The 17,882-nt window shown below is 42.5% G+C and overlaps 1 protein-coding gene across 2 annotated transcripts in view; it reads right to left on the minus strand.

Annotated features, from left to right (window-relative positions):
- Nucleotides 1-17,882, minus strand: part of LOC117504862 (mRNA (2'-O-methyladenosine-N(6)-)-methyltransferase-like) — a 90,176-nt gene that overhangs the window by 39,773 nt on the left and 32,521 nt on the right. For both annotated transcript variants that reach the window (XM_034164410.1, XM_034164411.1), the window contains exons 5-10: nt 17,347-17,472; nt 17,120-17,241; nt 16,864-17,018; nt 16,537-16,684; nt 3,517-3,600; nt 3,345-3,444 (exon numbers count right to left, since the gene is read on the minus strand). In XM_034164410.1, the coding sequence (XP_034020301.1) occupies nt 3,345-3,444; nt 3,517-3,600; nt 16,537-16,684; nt 16,864-17,018; nt 17,120-17,241; nt 17,347-17,472 (735 nt within the window). The remainder of the gene's footprint in view (nt 1-3,344; nt 3,445-3,516; nt 3,601-16,536; nt 16,685-16,863; nt 17,019-17,119; nt 17,242-17,346; nt 17,473-17,882) is intronic.

Consider the following 17,882-nt stretch of genomic DNA (forward strand, 5'->3'; position numbering starts at 1 on the left):
AAACACAGTATTGATTATGGGAGTCTGGGGGTGCTCCTCCAGAAGTTTTTTAAAAGAGCAAGTTAAATTTTGTATATTCTGGTGAATTTTAATGGGTATGAAGCCCTCTGAAACAAAGAAAACTCACTTCAAACTGTCAAGTAAAAATTAATTGTCTTCTGTAGTATTTTGATCTGTTCTAATCTGATAAATGCACCAAATGGGTGCTGTGTCGCTGTACAGTCAATAAAATACAAAATTGGGGCCTAAAGCAACTGACAACGTTGTTCTGCTGTGCACAAAGTAACACTGTCACCAGTTTTGAAAACGCATGCGCACTGAGAAACTCAAAACTGGCTTATTCACATTTAATCAGTAAAATACTCTCACTCATAAAACAAACTAGGGCTGCAACTAGCAATTATTTTAGTAATCGATTAATCAAGCGATTTTTTTGTTTTTTACTTACATGTGAGTTTTGCCATTATTTCTTTAAGTGAGTTATTACGCAACATCATCATCATACATTTGACCTTGTAACAACGTTATGTTATATTCTCATCAAAAACATACCTGGTGTAGTGTTTTGTTTTATTTTGCACATACATACATCACCAACACACCACAAAGAGGTTTCCATCAGGTTTCACTCGATTATGAGCATTTTTAGATGCCTACAGCAACTATTTTAACCACTGACAACGTATACAACAACAGCCCATGAAAGCATTTTAAAGGCCTGACTAAGTGTAATATGTTATCTTTAATAAGATATTTTCATGAAAAAAGACAAAAATGTGCAGTTTACTGCATTTTAATTTTTCTGGTGGAAAAACACAGCTTTGATGTGGTTTGACCAAAACAAATTGTCATTAAACTTAAATAAAACAGGGATGAAGTGGAGGTTTAAGAGTCACTAGGTGTTCACAGGAAAGTTATTTCTATATTTATTTATTTATGTTTATTGTTAGTTGGTTTTATCTTTTCTGTTTTGTTTTATCAGGTTCTTTTTGTCTGTTTCCCTGAAATTGTATTGTAGCATTATTAGTTATTATTATTACTATTATTGTTGTTGCTATTATTAATATATAAATCAAAATATTACAATTTGTAATACATTTGAATTTTACGACAACAAACGCTGAGCCATTACTATACAGAAAAAAAATGTACACAGAAGTGCTGAGATGCAAACAGCATAACGCTAACTTTAGCATTGAAAACACCATAGACATGCTAACGCATTAGCATCGGTCCCGTTTTTAAGTTATAAAATACATCTATCAACTGTTTCAGAAGACCATAACACATCAGTTTAACATAAAAAGGTAAATATTACTCACAGATATACGCGCTTTAGGGTTTTAGCGGGGAAAAATTAAGATAAAGCAAAATAAAACCAAGAACCGAAGCAGCAGATTGAAGCACTGCTTCACTGTTTCAAGGTTCAAAGCAAAGCCACACCCTGCTCTACTTGGGGAAGGTCTGCCAATGTTCCTACAAAGACAGGGAGGAGAAGGGCCGTGGCTCACGGCAACCTGTAAACAGAGCGGAGAGGAGTGAAAATTCACATGGTCCTTTCCTCCGTGGTGAGGCGCCATCCACGGTGACATTGCTGCTGCTTTGATTAGCGCAGAATGGGATGTTGCTTTGACAATGAGAGTATCATTTTTCGGCCCCAAAACACGCATGACACCACGTGTGCGTACATATGTGTGGTTAAATTTTCCAAATGACGGAAATCCGTCGTGGTGATGGAGAACTTTAACCTATGCATTAGGGGTCTCCAATTGGTTCAAAATGCTGCAGCCAGACTTTTGACATGAAGCAGAAAGTTCGACAACATTACACCCATTTTGGCTTCACTGGCTTCCTGTCTCAGTGAGATCAGATTTTAAGGTTCTGCTACTAACCTATAAAATTATTCATGGACTGGCACCTCCCTACCTAGCTGACCTAATTAAACCTTACGTACCGGCCTGGGCTTTACCTTCTCAGGATGCAGGACTACTTTGTGTCCCTAAGGTGAATAAGAAGTCTGCGGGTCACAGAGCAAACACCTCTGTGTTGGAAGTCTCACAGGACATGTTGGGGCATGTCCAGCTGTTACACAATTTCTCGGATATTCACTTGACTGAAAGCCATCAAAAGCTGTCTGAATCTTCTGAATGGTTTCCAACACGGAGGTGTTTTTTTTTTGCTGCGCGTCCTGAGCTGCTTCGTGCCGACGCGCTAAATCCTCTGCACGTCTTTCATTACAAAATCTCCTGTAACAGTGGAATGTGCCGCAAAAGTGCTATGTCCAGCTCTCCTGCCATTTCTGTGGTAGTCACATGATGTCCCGGATCAACACAGCGTTCAGTTTAGAAATGAGCTGGTCGATCCAGTCTGTCGATGGCCGCTCGGCGTGCCACGCACCCTCCGCTGCTGTGGGCCGTCTTTAAAAAGGTTTTAACAATCCATAATCCGCGTGATGCCGACAGAATCTTCACCGATATCCAACTGAATCTATCGAATGATTTCCAACTGCCTGTCTCTAACAGTTTCTGAAAAAAATTTCATGGAGCAAAGCGGCAGTCTCTCAGCAAGTTCTCAGACAAAAGAAATCTGACAGAAGGGGTGGACCACTCCTCACTCAAAGCCTCCCCACAGGCGAATGACGCAACCGACAGGCGTGAAAAAACTCACGCATGCACACGAAGGTTCAAGCTTGGCTGATGCAATCACACGTGATTCAAATCCATATAGTTTTTGAAAAAAAATAAAAAGGTCTGTTACTTTATGGACAGACCTCGTACATGTGGGACAATCAGGTCATGGGTTGATGGGGGGGCAGGGCCTACCTTGGAGCTTCAGGCCTGCTGAGCCCCCCCAGGTGTCTTGCATTTGGGTGCAGGTGGCACTTGGGTATGTTGAAAACAGGGGACCAAAGAGCACACCCCACCTGTATCAGTTTTAACTGCAGCCCCTTTGCCATACACTCCATGTACATCTCAACATTTGCACTTACACACTTCTCCTCACGCTGTAATCCTTGGGATGTGGGCATGGAGGAGTGGTCTGTTCACTGTGGTCATGCCCCTGATCCCTACTCTGCATGCCAGCTCTCGACGGATCCCACAGCCACATTGCACAACATAGCTACACTCTGTGCATAATGCAGGAGGATGTGAGGTGGTCAGTGGGGTTCAACTCCCACCCATGATCAGGTGGAATGGGAGCACCTGGGGGCTGACCAAGAACCTAAGGTCTGTGGAGGTCCCTTTATTGGCTCTGGTGCTGCAACCCAGATCCTGGGGAGTTCAAGGGGTCAAAGACTAGACTTGGACTGGTCTAAATCCGTCTAATGCGGCACTCTTGGTTACCATGTAATCCTCCTTGCTGGCAGAGTGATCTCGACGCAACCAGTTCATAGTGTCCTCAGCATTCCACTTTACCACCTTCCTGCTTTCTGGACTTGCATTCCTGCAGAAACCACAGGTCAGAGTTCACCGCAGTGCAGGTTTGTGAGGGTTTATAAGTGAACAGAATTCTTACCTGGAGTCAATCATCTTCTTGGCAGCTTCAGCATATTTAAACAGCAACTTCCTGGCTTCCTCCTTGTACTTAATGCGAGACAACCTGATGCACACAGAGACCGAGTCCAAGTCATAAACCATCGCACAGCAACGATGCAGACAAATCACTGCATTCATAAAGGTGTCAAGTCAAGTTTGATGGTAAATTCAATGTGTCTTCATGGTGTGCCCACATCCCCACCTTCACCTACACAGGCTCCTCCTCCAAGTTCTGTGCTGCAGCTGGTTCTATCGTTACTAAGATTTTTGGGCTTCTCCCTATTTTACTCTGGGTCACCACAGCAGATACAATACGGATCTGCATGTTGGTTTGACACACGTTTTATGCCAGATGTCCTTCTTAACGCACCTCCATGAACCAGGAACCTTCTGCTCTGGAAACAAGTGCTCGGCCACCACACTGCCAATTAATAATATTAAATGAAAGCTGCTGACAGTTTTAGGCTCATAGTCAGACCTCAATTTAAATTGTCATTTTATTTTCATTTATACAGCACCAAATCACAACAGAGTTACCTCAAGGTGCTTCACACAAGTAAGGTCTAACCTTACTAACCCCCAGAGTAACAGTGGTAAGAAAAAAAAACACCCTCTGATGATTCGAGGAACTAACCTCAAGCAGACCAGACTCAAAAGGGATGACCCTCTGCTTGGGCCATGATACAGACACAAATTACAAAACAATTCACAAAACAAATATACAGGAAATGTTGCCGGTGCACAGGACAGGAGGGTCTACCAGCACAAATACCACACCCATCTCTGGATGGAGCTGCACCTTAAACAGAGAGAAAAAACAGAATCAGGCATCAGAAAGACAAGAAATACAGTATAATTTGTCAGCATTAAACAACAAGAAAAACAGAAGAAATACTAAGGTGATCGCCGGCCGCAAGCCCTAAGCTTCACTAAAAGACCCAGAATTCAGGCAAAGTTGAGGCCGCAGTCCGCTCCGTTTACTAATAAAATGAATTAAAAGAGTAAAAAGCATAGAAACATACTATACCAGTATGCTAGCCATACGAAAGGGAAAATAAGTGCGTCTTAAGTCTGGACTTGAAAGTCTCTACAGAATCTGACTGTTTTATCGATGCAGGGAGATCATTCCACAGAACAGGGACACAGCAAGAGAAATCTCTGTGACCCACACAGACTTCTTATTCACCCTAGGGTCACAATGTAGTCCTGCACCCTGAGAACACAGAGCCCGGGCCGGTACGTAAGGTTTAATTAGGTCAGCTAGGTAGGAAGGTGCCAGTCCACGAACAATTTTATAGACTAGTAGCAGAACCTTAAAATCTGATCTCACTGGGACAGGAAGCCAGTGAAGACGCCAAAATATGTGTAATGTGGTCAAACTTTCTGATTTGTGTCAAAGGTCTGGCTGCAGCATTCTGAACCAACTGGAGACCCCTATTGCTGGACTGTGGTAAACCAGAAAATAGAACATTGCAGTAGTCCAATCTAGAATAGAAAACAGATGAATCAGGGTCTCAGCATCAGCCATAGACAGGATGGGACGAATCTTCGCTATATTTCGCAGGTGGAAGAAAGCAGTCATCGTAATATTTCTAATGTGGAGGTCAAAGGACAATGTAGGATAAAAAATTACCCCAAGGTTCCTCACTTTGTCAGTGTGATGTATGTATAATTGAGTATCATCAGCATAGCAGTGAAAGATAATCCCAAAACACCACAATATGTGCCCAAGGGGTGCTACATAAAGGGAGAAAAGCAGGGGGCCTAAGACAGACCCCTGTGGAACCCCAAATTTCATGTCACTAAGGTGAGAGGTAGTGTTATTCAAATCAAATCAATTTTATTTATATAGCGCCAAATCACAACAAACAGTTGCCCCAAGGCGCTTTATATTGTAAGGCAAAAGCCATACAATAATTACAGAAAAACCCCAACGGTCAAAACGACCCCCTATGAGCAAGCACTTGGCGACAGTGGGAAGGAAAAACTCCCTTTTAACAGGAAGAAACCTCCAGCAGAACCAGGCTCAGGGACGGGCAGTCTTCTGCTGGGACTAGTTGGGGCTGAGTGAGAGAACCAGGAAAAAGACATGCTGTGGAGGGGAGCAGAGATCAATCACTAATGATTAAATGCAGAGTGGTGCATACAGAGCAAAAAGAGAAAGAAACACTCAGTGCATCATGGGAACCCCCCAGCAGTCTAAGTCTATAGCAGCATAACTAAGGGATGGTTCAGGGTCACCTGATCCAGCCCTAACTATAAGCTTTAGCAAAAAGGAAAGTTTTAAGCCTGATCTTAAAAGTAGAGAGGGTGTCTGTCTCCCTGATCCGAATTGGGAGCTGGTTCCACAGGAGAGGAGCCTGAAAGCTGAAGGCTCTGCCTCCCATTCTACTCTTACAAACCCTAGGAACTACAAGTAAGCCTGCAATCTGAGAGCGAAGCGCTCTATTGGGGTGATATGGTACTATGAGGTCCCTAAGATAAGATGGGACCTGATTATTCAAAACCTTATAAGTAAGAAGAAGAATTTTACATTCTATTCTAGAATTAACAGGGAGTCAAAGAAGAGAAGCCAATATGGGTGAAATATGCTCTCTCCTTCTAGTCCCCGTCAGTACTCTAGCTGCAGCATTTTGAATTAACTGGACTTTTCAGGGAACTTTCAGGACAACCTGATAATAATGAATTACAATAGTCCAGCCTAGAGGAAATAAATGCATGAATTAGTTTTTCAGCATCACTCTGAGACAAGACCTTTCTAATTTTAGAGATATTGCGCAAATGCAAAAAAGCAGTCATACATATTTGCTTAAAGTAGACCTGCATTGAAATAAATGTGGTCAGATTTCAGAAAGAAATAGCTGATATGTATTTATAAGACCCTTGTGAATGCAGTAAAGTAAATCTGTAAGCCCAAATTTGTAATTCAGCGTTGAAATCTTCGTTTAAAAATGACAAATTTGCAGCTAAAATTTAGCCCTCTGTGAAAACAGTTTGTACAGCCGTATCATTTCCATGACGTCAGGAACAAGACGACGCGCTCCCGCCTTCAGTCCGATCCCGCATTGAAATTGATTTTATCTGTTAGTAATGTTACTTATACACGTCCTGGTTTCAACATCGACAGCAGGCGCCGTTCTTCCTCTCCCGCTCTCCGCCTCCGCTGCGCTTATTAAGTCTGCGGGCTCGTTAACAAGCTTGTTAACCGCCGACGCTGGCCACTCACACCGCCCGTGTCTGCTTTGCAGCCGGTGTTGGGCCAGATTCAGCGCACAACACCGGCATCACCTCTCTCTCTACTGAATGGAGCTGCAGCATACTTGGCACAGGTCCTGAGATTACGCTCGCTGTTTTAATGCGAAGCGGCCGGTACACCTGTTGCTGCTAGGACAGACTTCTTGCGGCAAAATCCACAGCACCACACGTCTCGGCAATCGGAGCCCCAGAGCTCCACGGACGCTGAGAGAGGTTTATATATTTTTAATGACTGGGATTCTTTGCGGGTGTCGCCTCCATATCCCGCGATGGTACCGGAGGCGAAAGACAGTAGATTTTCATTGCGACACCACTCAATCAAACGGGCGTATGAAAAAGCCCCCCAAAATAATTTTCAAGCACAAATAAAAGAAATGTATACTCACCAAACGTGCCGCAAAACAATATGAAGTTTTAAAAAAAGTAGATCCTTTCGTATAAGACAAGAAAAAGGTGCAGATGCAAAGTGACGTAAATCCACAAATTACAATTGGCGCAATGCATGCTGGGAGAGGGTCTTGTCCGTGACATCTCGGCAGCGTCCATGACGAGAGGGACAATTTGCGGAGGGCTAAATGTTAGCTGTAAATCTGTCATTTTCAAATGAAGATTTCTCCGTTGAATGACAGATCTGGGCTTGAAGATTTACTTTACTACATTCAGAAGGATCTCATGTGTAAATGTAAGTCATTTTTTGTTCAAAAAATCTGACTGCATTTTTTTCAATGCAGGTCTCCTTTAATATGCGCATTGAAGGACATATCCTGATCAAAAATGACTCCAAGATTTCTCACAGTATTACTAGAGGTCAGGGTAATGCCATCCAGAGTAAGGATCTGGTTAGACACCATGTTTCTAAGATTTGTGGGGCCAAGTACAACAACTTCAGTTTTATCTGAATTTAAAAGCAGGAAATTAGAAGTCATCCATGTCTTTATGTCTGAAAGACATTCCTGCAGTTTAACTAATTGGTGTGTGTCCTCTGGCTTCATGGATAGGTAAAGCTGCGTATCATCTGCGTAACAATGAAAATTTAAGCAATGCTTTCTAATAATTGATCATAGACTGATTATATTTAAGATCGAAGCATTAATTAACGGTAGGGCTTCCTTGAGCAGCCTGGTAGGAATGGGGTCTAATAGACATGTTGATGGTTTGGAGGAAGTAACTAATGAAAATAACTCAGACAGAACAATCGGAGAGAAAGAGTCTAACCAAATACCAGCATTACTGAAGGTAGTCGAACATAAAGATATGTCTTTGGGATGGTTATCAATAATTTTTTCTCTAATAGTTAAAATTTTATTTGCAAAGAAAGTCATGAAGTCATTACTAGTTAAAGTTAAAGGAATACTCAACAGAGCTCTGACTCTTCGTCAGCCTGGCTACAGTGCTGAAAAAAAAAACCTGGGGTTGTTCTTATTTTCTTCAATTAGTGATGAATAGTAAGACGTCCTAGCTTTATGGAGGGCTTTTTTATAGAGCAACAGACTCTTTATCCAGGCTAAATGAAGATCTTCTAAATTAGTGAGACGCCATTTCCTCTCCAGCTTACGGGTTATCTGCTTTAAGCTGCGAGTTTGTAGGTTATACCACAGAGTCAGGCACTTCTGATTTAAAGCTCTCTTTTTTAGACGAGCTACAGCATCCAAAGTTGTGCTCAATGAGGATGTAAAGCTATTGACGAGATAATCTATCTCACTCACAGAGTTTAGGTACCTACTCTGTACTGTGTTGGTATATGGCATTGAAGAACATAACAAAGAAGGAATCATATCCTTAAACCTAGTTACAGCGCTTTCAGAAAGACTTCTACTGTAATGAAACGTATTCCCCACTGCTGGGTAGTCCATTAAAGTAAATGTTATTAAGAAATGATCAGACAAAAAGGGGTTTTCAGGGAATACTGTTAAGTCTTCAATTTCCATACCATACGTCAGAACAAGATCTAAGGTATGATTAAACTGGTGGGTGGACTCATTTACATTTTGAGCAAAGCCAATCGAGTCTAACAATAGATTAAATGCAGTGTTGAGGCTGTCATTCTCAGCATCTATGCGGATGTTAAAATCGCCCACTATAATTATCTTATCTGAGCTAAACACTAAGTCAGACAAAAGGTCTGAAAAATCACAAAGAAACTCACAGTAACGACCAGGTGGACGATAGATAATAACAAATAAAACTGGTTTTTGAGACTTACAATTTGGATGGACAAGGCTAAGAGTCAAGCTTTCAAATGAATTAAAGCTCTGTCTGGGTCTTTGATTAATTAATAAACTGGAGTGGAAGATTGCTGCTAATCCTCCTCCTCGACCCGTGCTTCGAGCATTCTGACAGTTAGTGTGACTCAGGGGTGTTGACTCATTTAAACTAACATATTCATCCTGCTGTAACCAGGCTTCTGTAAGGCAGAATAAATCAATATGTTGATCAATTATTATATCTTTTACTAACAGGGACTTAGAAGAGAGAGACCTAATGTTTAATAGACCACATTTAACTGTTTTAGTCTGTGGTGCAGTTGAAGGTGCTATATTATATATTATTTATGCTTAAATAGATTTTTGCTGGTTATTGGTGGTCTGGGAGCAGGCACCGTCTCTACGGGGATGGGGTAATGAGGGGATGGCAGGGGGAGAGAAGCTGCAGAGAGGTGTGTAAGACTACAACTCTGCTTCCTGGTCCCAATCCTGGATAGTCACAATTTGGAGGGTTTAATAAAATTGGCCAGATTTCTAGAGATGAGAGCTGCTCCATCGAAAGTGGGATGGATGCCGTCTCTCCTAACAAGACCAGGTTTTCCCCAGAAGCTTTGCCAATTATCTATGAAGCCCACCTCATTTTTTGGACACCACTCAGACAGCCAGCAATTCAAGGGGAACATGCGGCTAAACATGTCACTCCCGGTCCGATTGGGGAGGGGCCCAGTGAAAACTACAGAGTCCGACATTGTTTTTGCAAAGTTACACACCGATTCAATATTAATTTTAGTGACCTCCGATTGGCATAACCGGGTGTCATTACTGCCGACGTAAATTACAATACCAACCAAACCAAACCAAATTTATGCTTAGCCTTAGCCAGCAGTTTCAAATTTCCTTCAATGTCGCCTGCTCTGGCCCCTGGAAGACATTTGACTATGGTTAGTGGTGTCACTAACTTCACATTTCTCAAAACAGAGTCGCCAATAACCAGAGTTTGATCCTCGGCGGGTGTATCGCCAAGTGGGGAAAAACGGTTAGATGTGAACGGGTTGGTGGTGTACAGGGGGCTTCTGTTTAGGACTACGCTTCCTCCTCACAGTCACCCAGTTGGCCTGCTTTCCCGGCTGCTCGGGATCTGCTGGGGGACAGCTAACGGCGGCTAAGCTACCTTGGTCCGCACCAAGTACAGGGGCCTGGCTAGCTGTAGGATTTTCCAAGGTGCGGAGCCGAGTCTCCAATTCGCCCAGCCTGGCCTCCAAAGCTACGAATAAGCTACACTTATTACAAGTACCATTACTGCTAAAGGAGGCCGAGGAATAACTAAACATTTCACACCCAGAGCAGAAAAGTGCGGGACAGACAGGAGAAGCCGCCATGCTAAAAAGCCGCCATGCTAAACCGGCTAAGAGCTAGTAGCTGTGCTAAGCTAGCGGATTCCTAAAAACACACAAAGTGAATAATGTGTAAATAATTTAGAGGTGATTCAGCAGAGGGAGTCCTTCAGTTAAGGCACGTGAAGATTACACTGTAAAACAAATCGTTATCTAGTTATCTAGATCAATCTAACTGCGCAGATTAAACAGCAAAACACTGCTGTGCTCCGGAACAGGAAGTGATACAATACCGCAGTGAGAGCCAACCACCAGTAGAGTGCAGTCTGACGATTTCTGACGTCTGACGTTATTGTACAAAACACAGTGAGAACAATTTCAATTTAAATTTAATTTTCAATTTATTTTAATTTATGTAGCACCAAATCACAACAGAGTTGCCCCAAAGCTTCACACAGGTAAGGTCTAACCTTACCAACCCCCAGAGCAACAGTGGTAAGGGAAAAACTCCCTCTGAGGAAGAAACCTCAAGCAGACCAGACTCAAAAGGGATGACCCTATGCTTGGGCCATGATACAGACACAAATTACAGAACAATTCACGGACGAATATACAAGAAATGCTATTGCCGCACAGGACAGGAGGATCGCCAACATGAATACAACTCCCATCTCTGGATGGAGCTGCACCTTAAACAGAGAAAAAACAGAAACGGGCATCAGAAAGACAAGAAATACAGTATAATTTGTCAGCATTAAACAACAAGAAAAACAGAAGAAATACTAAGGTGATCACCGGCCACTAGCCCTAAACTTCACTAAAAGACCCAGAATCTAGGTAAAGTTGATGCCACGGCACACTCCATTTACTAATAAATGAATTAAAAGAGTAAAAAGCGTAAAACAAAACTATACCAGTATACTAGCCATATGAAAGGGAAAATAAGTGCGTCTTAAGTCTGGACTTGAAAATATCCACAGAATCTGACTGTTTTATTGAAGCAGGGAGATCATTCCACAGAACAGGGACACGATAAGAGAAAGCTCTGTGACCAAGACTTCTTATTCACCTTAGGGACACAAAGTAGTCCTGCACCCTGAGAACGTAAAGCCCGGGCCGGTACGTAAGGTTTAATTAGGTCAGCTAGGTAGGCAGGTGCCAGTCCCTGAATAATTTTATAGGTTAGTAGCAGAACCTTAAAATCTGATCTCACTGGGACAGGAAGCCAGTAAAGAGATGCCAAAATGGGTGTAATGTGGTCGAACTTTCTGCTTCGTGTCAAAAGTCTGACTGCAGCATTTTGAACCAATTAGAGAGCCCTAATGCTAGACTGTGGTAAACCAGAAAATAGAACATTGCAGTAGTCCAATCTAGAAGAGATAAATGCATGGATCAGGGTCTCAGCATCAGCCATAGACAGGATGGGACGAATCTTCACTATATTTCGTAGGTGGAAGAAAGCAGTCCTAGTAATATTTCTAATGTGGAGGCCAAAGGACAACGTAGGATCAAAAATTACCCCAAGGTTCCTCACTTTGTCAGTGTGATGTATGACACACAAGCCGAGGCTGAGCGTTAACTGGTCAAATTGATGCCGATGTCTCACTGGACCACGAACCATCATTTCAGTCTTATCAGAGTTTAAAAGTATGAAGTTTCTAGACATCCAACTTCTCACTGATGCAAGGCAATCTTCTAAGGATTTTATGTGAACGAGATTACCAGCAGTTATCGGCATGTATAACTGAGTATCATCTGCATAGCAGTGAAAGGTAATCCTAAAACGCCACAATATGTGCCCAAGGGGTGCTATATAAAGGGAGAAAAGCAGGGGGCCTAAGACAGACCCCTGTGGAACCCAAAATTTCATGTCACTAAGGTTAGAGGTAGTGTTACTGTACAAAACACAATGAGAACAACTGGTCAGGTATGACGTCAACCATGCAAGGGCACTCCCAGTAATCCCAAAATGATTCTCCAGCCTGTCGAGTAGAATATGATGATCCACGGTATCAAACACAGCACTGAGATCTAACAGCAACAGAACCGTAGTGGTGTCTGAATCTATTGTAAGCAGAAGATCATTCACCACTTTAGTGAGAGCTGTCTCTGTGGAATGATGTCTTCTAAAAGCAGACTGCAGTGGCTCAGAGACCTGGTTCACTTTCTTAACCTGCATGAAGAACTTGCTAATAGATGGTCCGGTCGTTACCTGGTAAACTTTCAGTCTGTGTTTTTTCCGATGCTGTTTAGGTATTTATGGCGTATGTTCACGTCCGACTCAGTTTTTCTAATCGTGTTTTTAGCTTTCTGGTTTGTTACGAAGTTTTCAATCTGTTCTCGAGTCTTTGGAGCTGTTTTCATTTTGTCGGTTTTCATCCACTTTGAGCTTGTTTGCTGTTAATTCCTCAATTTTCTTTGTTTGCTTTTTGTTTTATTTCATTCTCTGAAAATTGTAAACAAAGTCACAAATCTGATATGCGATCCGGGGAGACTGTCATGGTAACGGTCTGGTATGGAAAAATACCAACCTGGAAATCAGCCAATCAGAGCATGTGCACCGTCATAGCCATATAATAATAATAATTATTATATAACAGCTGAGTGGATCCTTGTCATTTGATTGGTGGCTTGTACGTCACGTGACATGGATTATTCATACCATTTGCTATTGTGTTTCATTGACTGTGCAACAGCTGTTTGTCAGCGTGCAATTTTGGTGCTACATGAAATATGCTATTACACGCCCCGGCCACCATGCGTGCTCACACTACCGGGGGCAGCGTTTAGCTAAACATGGCAGAGTTTTTTTTCCTGGCATTCGACGATTTGAAGGAGGTAATTGATGGTGCTAATTCTTCTAACACGAAAAAGCAAATCCACCACACTGTAAGCCGTCTGGAGGCATGAAGAGCTGTTAGGATGAAAAGCTGGACAAATGTCTGCTGTGATTTGTTGCTGGAGTGAGGAAAGCAGACGGCACTCTGTACACAATGTCAGTGGACGGCATCACAGACTACTGAGAACAATTTTGGACTCCTAGGGTAAGTGTACCTATTCAGCCCATGAACCATTTAAGCCCACTTTCAATTTTGATGTCAATTTACAAAAAAAGGAAAATATATATTTTGCCATCCATTACTTCATTCAATCAAATGGTTTGTTACTTCTATGACATTTTTTTATTACATACAAATCACATTTTCCACTGTTGAGTTAGCCCCACCCCAAAGTACACAGTCTCTAGACCCCTGACAAGAAGACACCCAAAAACTTTGGTGTTTTGGGACCTGTCAGATTTCATTCATTTTCAGAAAATTTCAGCCACATCTTTGGTAAGTACATTAATATTATGTCAAATAAGAGGTAAATGTATGAATTTTGATTTATAGATAAATAGTATTTTGCCAAATTATACGATTTCCCTTCAAATGGAAAGATGAGCTGTATGAGCTAGCAAACTTAGCTGATCTCATGCTGATGTAGCAAGATGGATGATCTTAATGATTTTCAGCTGGTGGGTTGAGTGCAGCCAATCGGTGCTGGAAAGTGCTTGTATAAAAAGAAGGCGCTCACTGGAGAACAGCTGCAGGTGTTTGTTGGCCGTGTTCATGTCTGCGTTCTCATGAGGACAGGTAGGCACCGGCCACAGCTGCGGGCTCGCTGATATGTGTGTGTGTTGCTGAGTGCTCATGTGAATGACCTCTGTGGCAGCTGTCGTTGGCTGTGTGCTGCTGGGTGTTTGTGGCGCTGTTTGACACTCTGGGGTGGTGTTGATTCACAGCTGACTGCTGTGACGGACAGTTCGGTATGTACTGCGGAAAGTGAGGCTCCTCCTCTTTCAGATATTCATTATTTATATTTATCTGTTTAAAATGCAGGATTGCGGCCCGAGCTGTGGAAGGAGGCCCTGCTGCTTTGCTCTGACGTTCTGCTGGGAGATTTTGTCCTGTGAGGCCGTTTGAATGTGCCCTGCCCGCTGTGCCACCTTGACGTTCAGTGTGGACAACTGGGAAAGTTCTGTCAGTCTCAGACTGACAGCTGTGTGGGCTGCCGAGCTGCATGTCGCAAGGGCGACCTCATGTGGCTATATTCAGTAGTGTTTTAATTAGTATTTATCAACCGTCATTTTAAATACTTTTATTGTTAATAAATTTTGTATTTTTGAACCACTTCTTTCTCATTTGCAACGAACCTGTGTCTTAAGCTGAAGATGTTTTAATTGCAGAATTCCCTGGGTGAAATTCCCAGGGTGCTGTCAGAAGTCTGACTTATGATTGCTCATGATTTCCAATTGCTTGACAAGTAAAAGTACCTCTTCCGCTAGCCCTGTTAATGCTACTCTGCCACAAGAACTAAGGTTGTCAGCTACAAATATTAAGCATTTTGTTATTCGTTTAACATTGATATTTTGATAAATGCATCATAAATTGTTCTGTGTTGGTGATTAATTTCATAAATTACCTTTTTTTTTTTCCTCTTACAGGTGGGCTTAAATGGTACATCCCATCAAAATGCATGCAAGTAACAGCAAGCACATGCTAATATTCAATGACAACAACTTTATATTTCTGAATGTGTCTACAGGAGTAACTGCTGTAATGTTTGATACAAACTATATTTAGGCTCCGTGCAGTTTTGTGAGCACCAGGCGAAGCCGAGTTGAATGGAACGTTCCAGCTTTCACCAAATGAAATATTTGTTCCACTGAAAGAAAGTAAAAACATTCATTATTTGTTTTATATAATGGCTAAAATAGATCCTTGTCATTTGATATTTTATAAATTTATAAACAACAGAAAGGGGACTTACATTTTGGTGTTCATCACTGGGGCGGCACGGTGGATTAGTGGTTAGCACTGTTGCCTCACAGCAAGAAGGTCATGGGTTCAATTCCCGTGGCCTTTCTGTGTGGGGTTTGCATGTTCTCCCCGTGTTTGCGTGGGTTTCCTCCGGGTGCTCCGGTTTCCTCACACATCCAAGGACATGCGGGTTAGGTGGATTTTGAATCTTTGAAATTGTCCGTAGGTGTGTCTGTGTTTGTTTGTCTGTTTGTGGCCCTGCGACAGACTGGCGTCCTGTCCTGGGTGTACCCCGCCTTGCGCCCTATGACTGCTGGGATAGGCTCCAGCCCCCCGCGACCCTTAATTGGACTAAGCGGTAGAAGGTGAATGTTCATCACTGGTGTTTTGTTGTCAACAGTCCAACTTTAAATTGGAGTCCAAAATTGTTCTCAGCCAACATGGAAAAACAGTTAGCCCGTGATGCCGTGCACTGACTTTATGTGCTTCCAAAAACAAGCAAACAAACAACAACAAAAAAACAAGCAAACAAACAACAAAAACAAACAAACAGTGAAAAATCACATCAGAAATGTGTCCAGCTTTTCATCCTAACAGCTCTTCATGCCTCCAGACAGCTCACAGCATAGTGGATTTTCTTTGTGTGTGTTAGAAGAATTAGCAGCATCAATTAGCTCCTTCACATCGTTGCCTGTCAGCAAATCAAACACTGCCATGTTTAGCTAAATGCCCCCTGGTAGTTTGAGCATGCGCCGTGCTCAGGGCATGCAATAGCACATTTCATATAGCACCAAAATTGCATGCTACAAAAGAGCTATTGAACAGTCAATGAAACACAATGGCAAATGGGACGAATAATCCATGTCACGTGACATACAAACAACCAATCAAATGACAAGGATCCACTCAGCCGTTATACAAAAAATAATAAAATATCAAATGACAAGATCTATTTTTGCAGTTATATAAAGCAAATAATGAATGTTTTTAAAGTCTTTCAATGGAACGAATATTTTATGAGGTGAAAGCTGGAACATTCCATCTTTCACCTCATAAAATATTTGTACCATTGAACTTATAAACATTCATTATTTGTAGATTATTATTACTACTACTATGTCCACTGGCAAATTATTCAAAAAAAGTGGGCGCACAATAAGCAAATGCTCTACATCCTCTCATCAACATCATCATCATTATCTTAACTCCAATCCTGGTCCTCTGGACCCAAAGTACTGCACATTTCCCACATGTCCCTGAACTAATCCAACCAGCTCAGTCAGCTGTGTTCAGCTAATCAACACCTGACTGAGGCCTTACAGACACTGTGATGAATTAACCAATGTTGATCATCTAATTCACCTGAACTGCTTTTGAATCAGGACAGAATCAGAGCGGTGGGTACCTGATGGGGATGTCGTTCATCACCTCTCTGAACATGGATGGCGAGATGACAGGGTCACAGTCACTGGGCAACAAGGGGTCATGACCTTTGTCAATCACCTTCCTCTCCAGAAGCCAACGGTTGAAAGACTCTCTGGGGGGATCAATACCTGAACAGATTGACGGACAGCTGTCACATTCACATCATCACATGGAGGCACGCTTTATGATGTCACAGCCAGGTACAGCACTCAGAAAGATCTCTGTTTGTACATGTCCAGAACACTGTGCGCCTGTATTCCTCCGCCCAGCCGATAGATAATCAGGCTGTTGGTGGCGGTGTTGGTACCTTCTCTCTGGTGGCACAGCTCATGGTAATGTTGCCGTAGCTTGGTGACCAGCTGAGCTCGCTGCAGCTCAATCTCTGGATGGGGGGGCAGGTGGTTGGCGGGGGGACGCTCTCTGATGACAGCATTTGTTTGGATATCTAGATCCCAGTAGATCCTGAACAGACCAAAAAAGATGGTGTTAAATGCTAAAGACATAAAAATCTCACTTGGTGTCAAACCCTGGAGACCAATGCTAAACCGGGGGCGTGGCCTCACATAGTTGGTCTGTAAGGAGCAGGAGCTGTGGGTGTGGTGGACTGGCTCTGTTTGTCCTCAGACGTAGAGCTCCAGGGTTTGGCTCCAGGGGTGCTGGGAGAGATGGGTGTTGTAGGCTCAACCTGGAAAAAACCAACAGCATTTAGCCGAGTTAGCTTTGATCGCTGCATGCCAGAATAAATAAATAAGCTTCCTCAGAGGAGGTGAGTTTCTGGTGGTATTTTTACCTTGGTTCGTTTGAAACTGTTAGATCCCGCCCCCTGCTCTTCTGAGCTCCTCCTCTTCCTCTGTCCGTTACCAAGGTTACCGTCTGCCGTCTCTGCTGGTGCAGCATTCAGACCTAAAGGGTCAGACTGACAGAGACACAGGATGACTGCAGCTCCTGGACCAGGCTGTCTGTCTTTGACAGAATGACGGATAAGCTCTGGCTTTGTCCTGACGTCTCCATCATTTACACCAAATCAGGATTCACGAGAGCTCTGTCAGCAAGCTGACAAAATCACCCCCCACAACAAAACTTTGTCATGTACTTTTTGTTATTGTCATTTATTCTTTTGTTGTTGCTTATTTTGTTTTTTTGTGATTTGATTACTGGGAGAGTCTGATATAAATAGTCATTATAATTACTATTATAAATAAACTTCTGATTTTTCAATAAATAAGTTGCACTGGAGTATAAGTTACATGGCCTCCAAAACCAGTAAATAACAACTGTGATTCATACTCAGGAAAATATGGTACTTTGGAATAAAATCCAAACTTC

The sequence above is a fragment of the Thalassophryne amazonica genome, chromosome 3, assembly GCF_902500255.1.
Source record: "Thalassophryne amazonica chromosome 3, fThaAma1.1, whole genome shotgun sequence".
Taxonomy (NCBI): Eukaryota; Metazoa; Chordata; class Actinopteri; order Batrachoidiformes; family Batrachoididae; genus Thalassophryne; species Thalassophryne amazonica.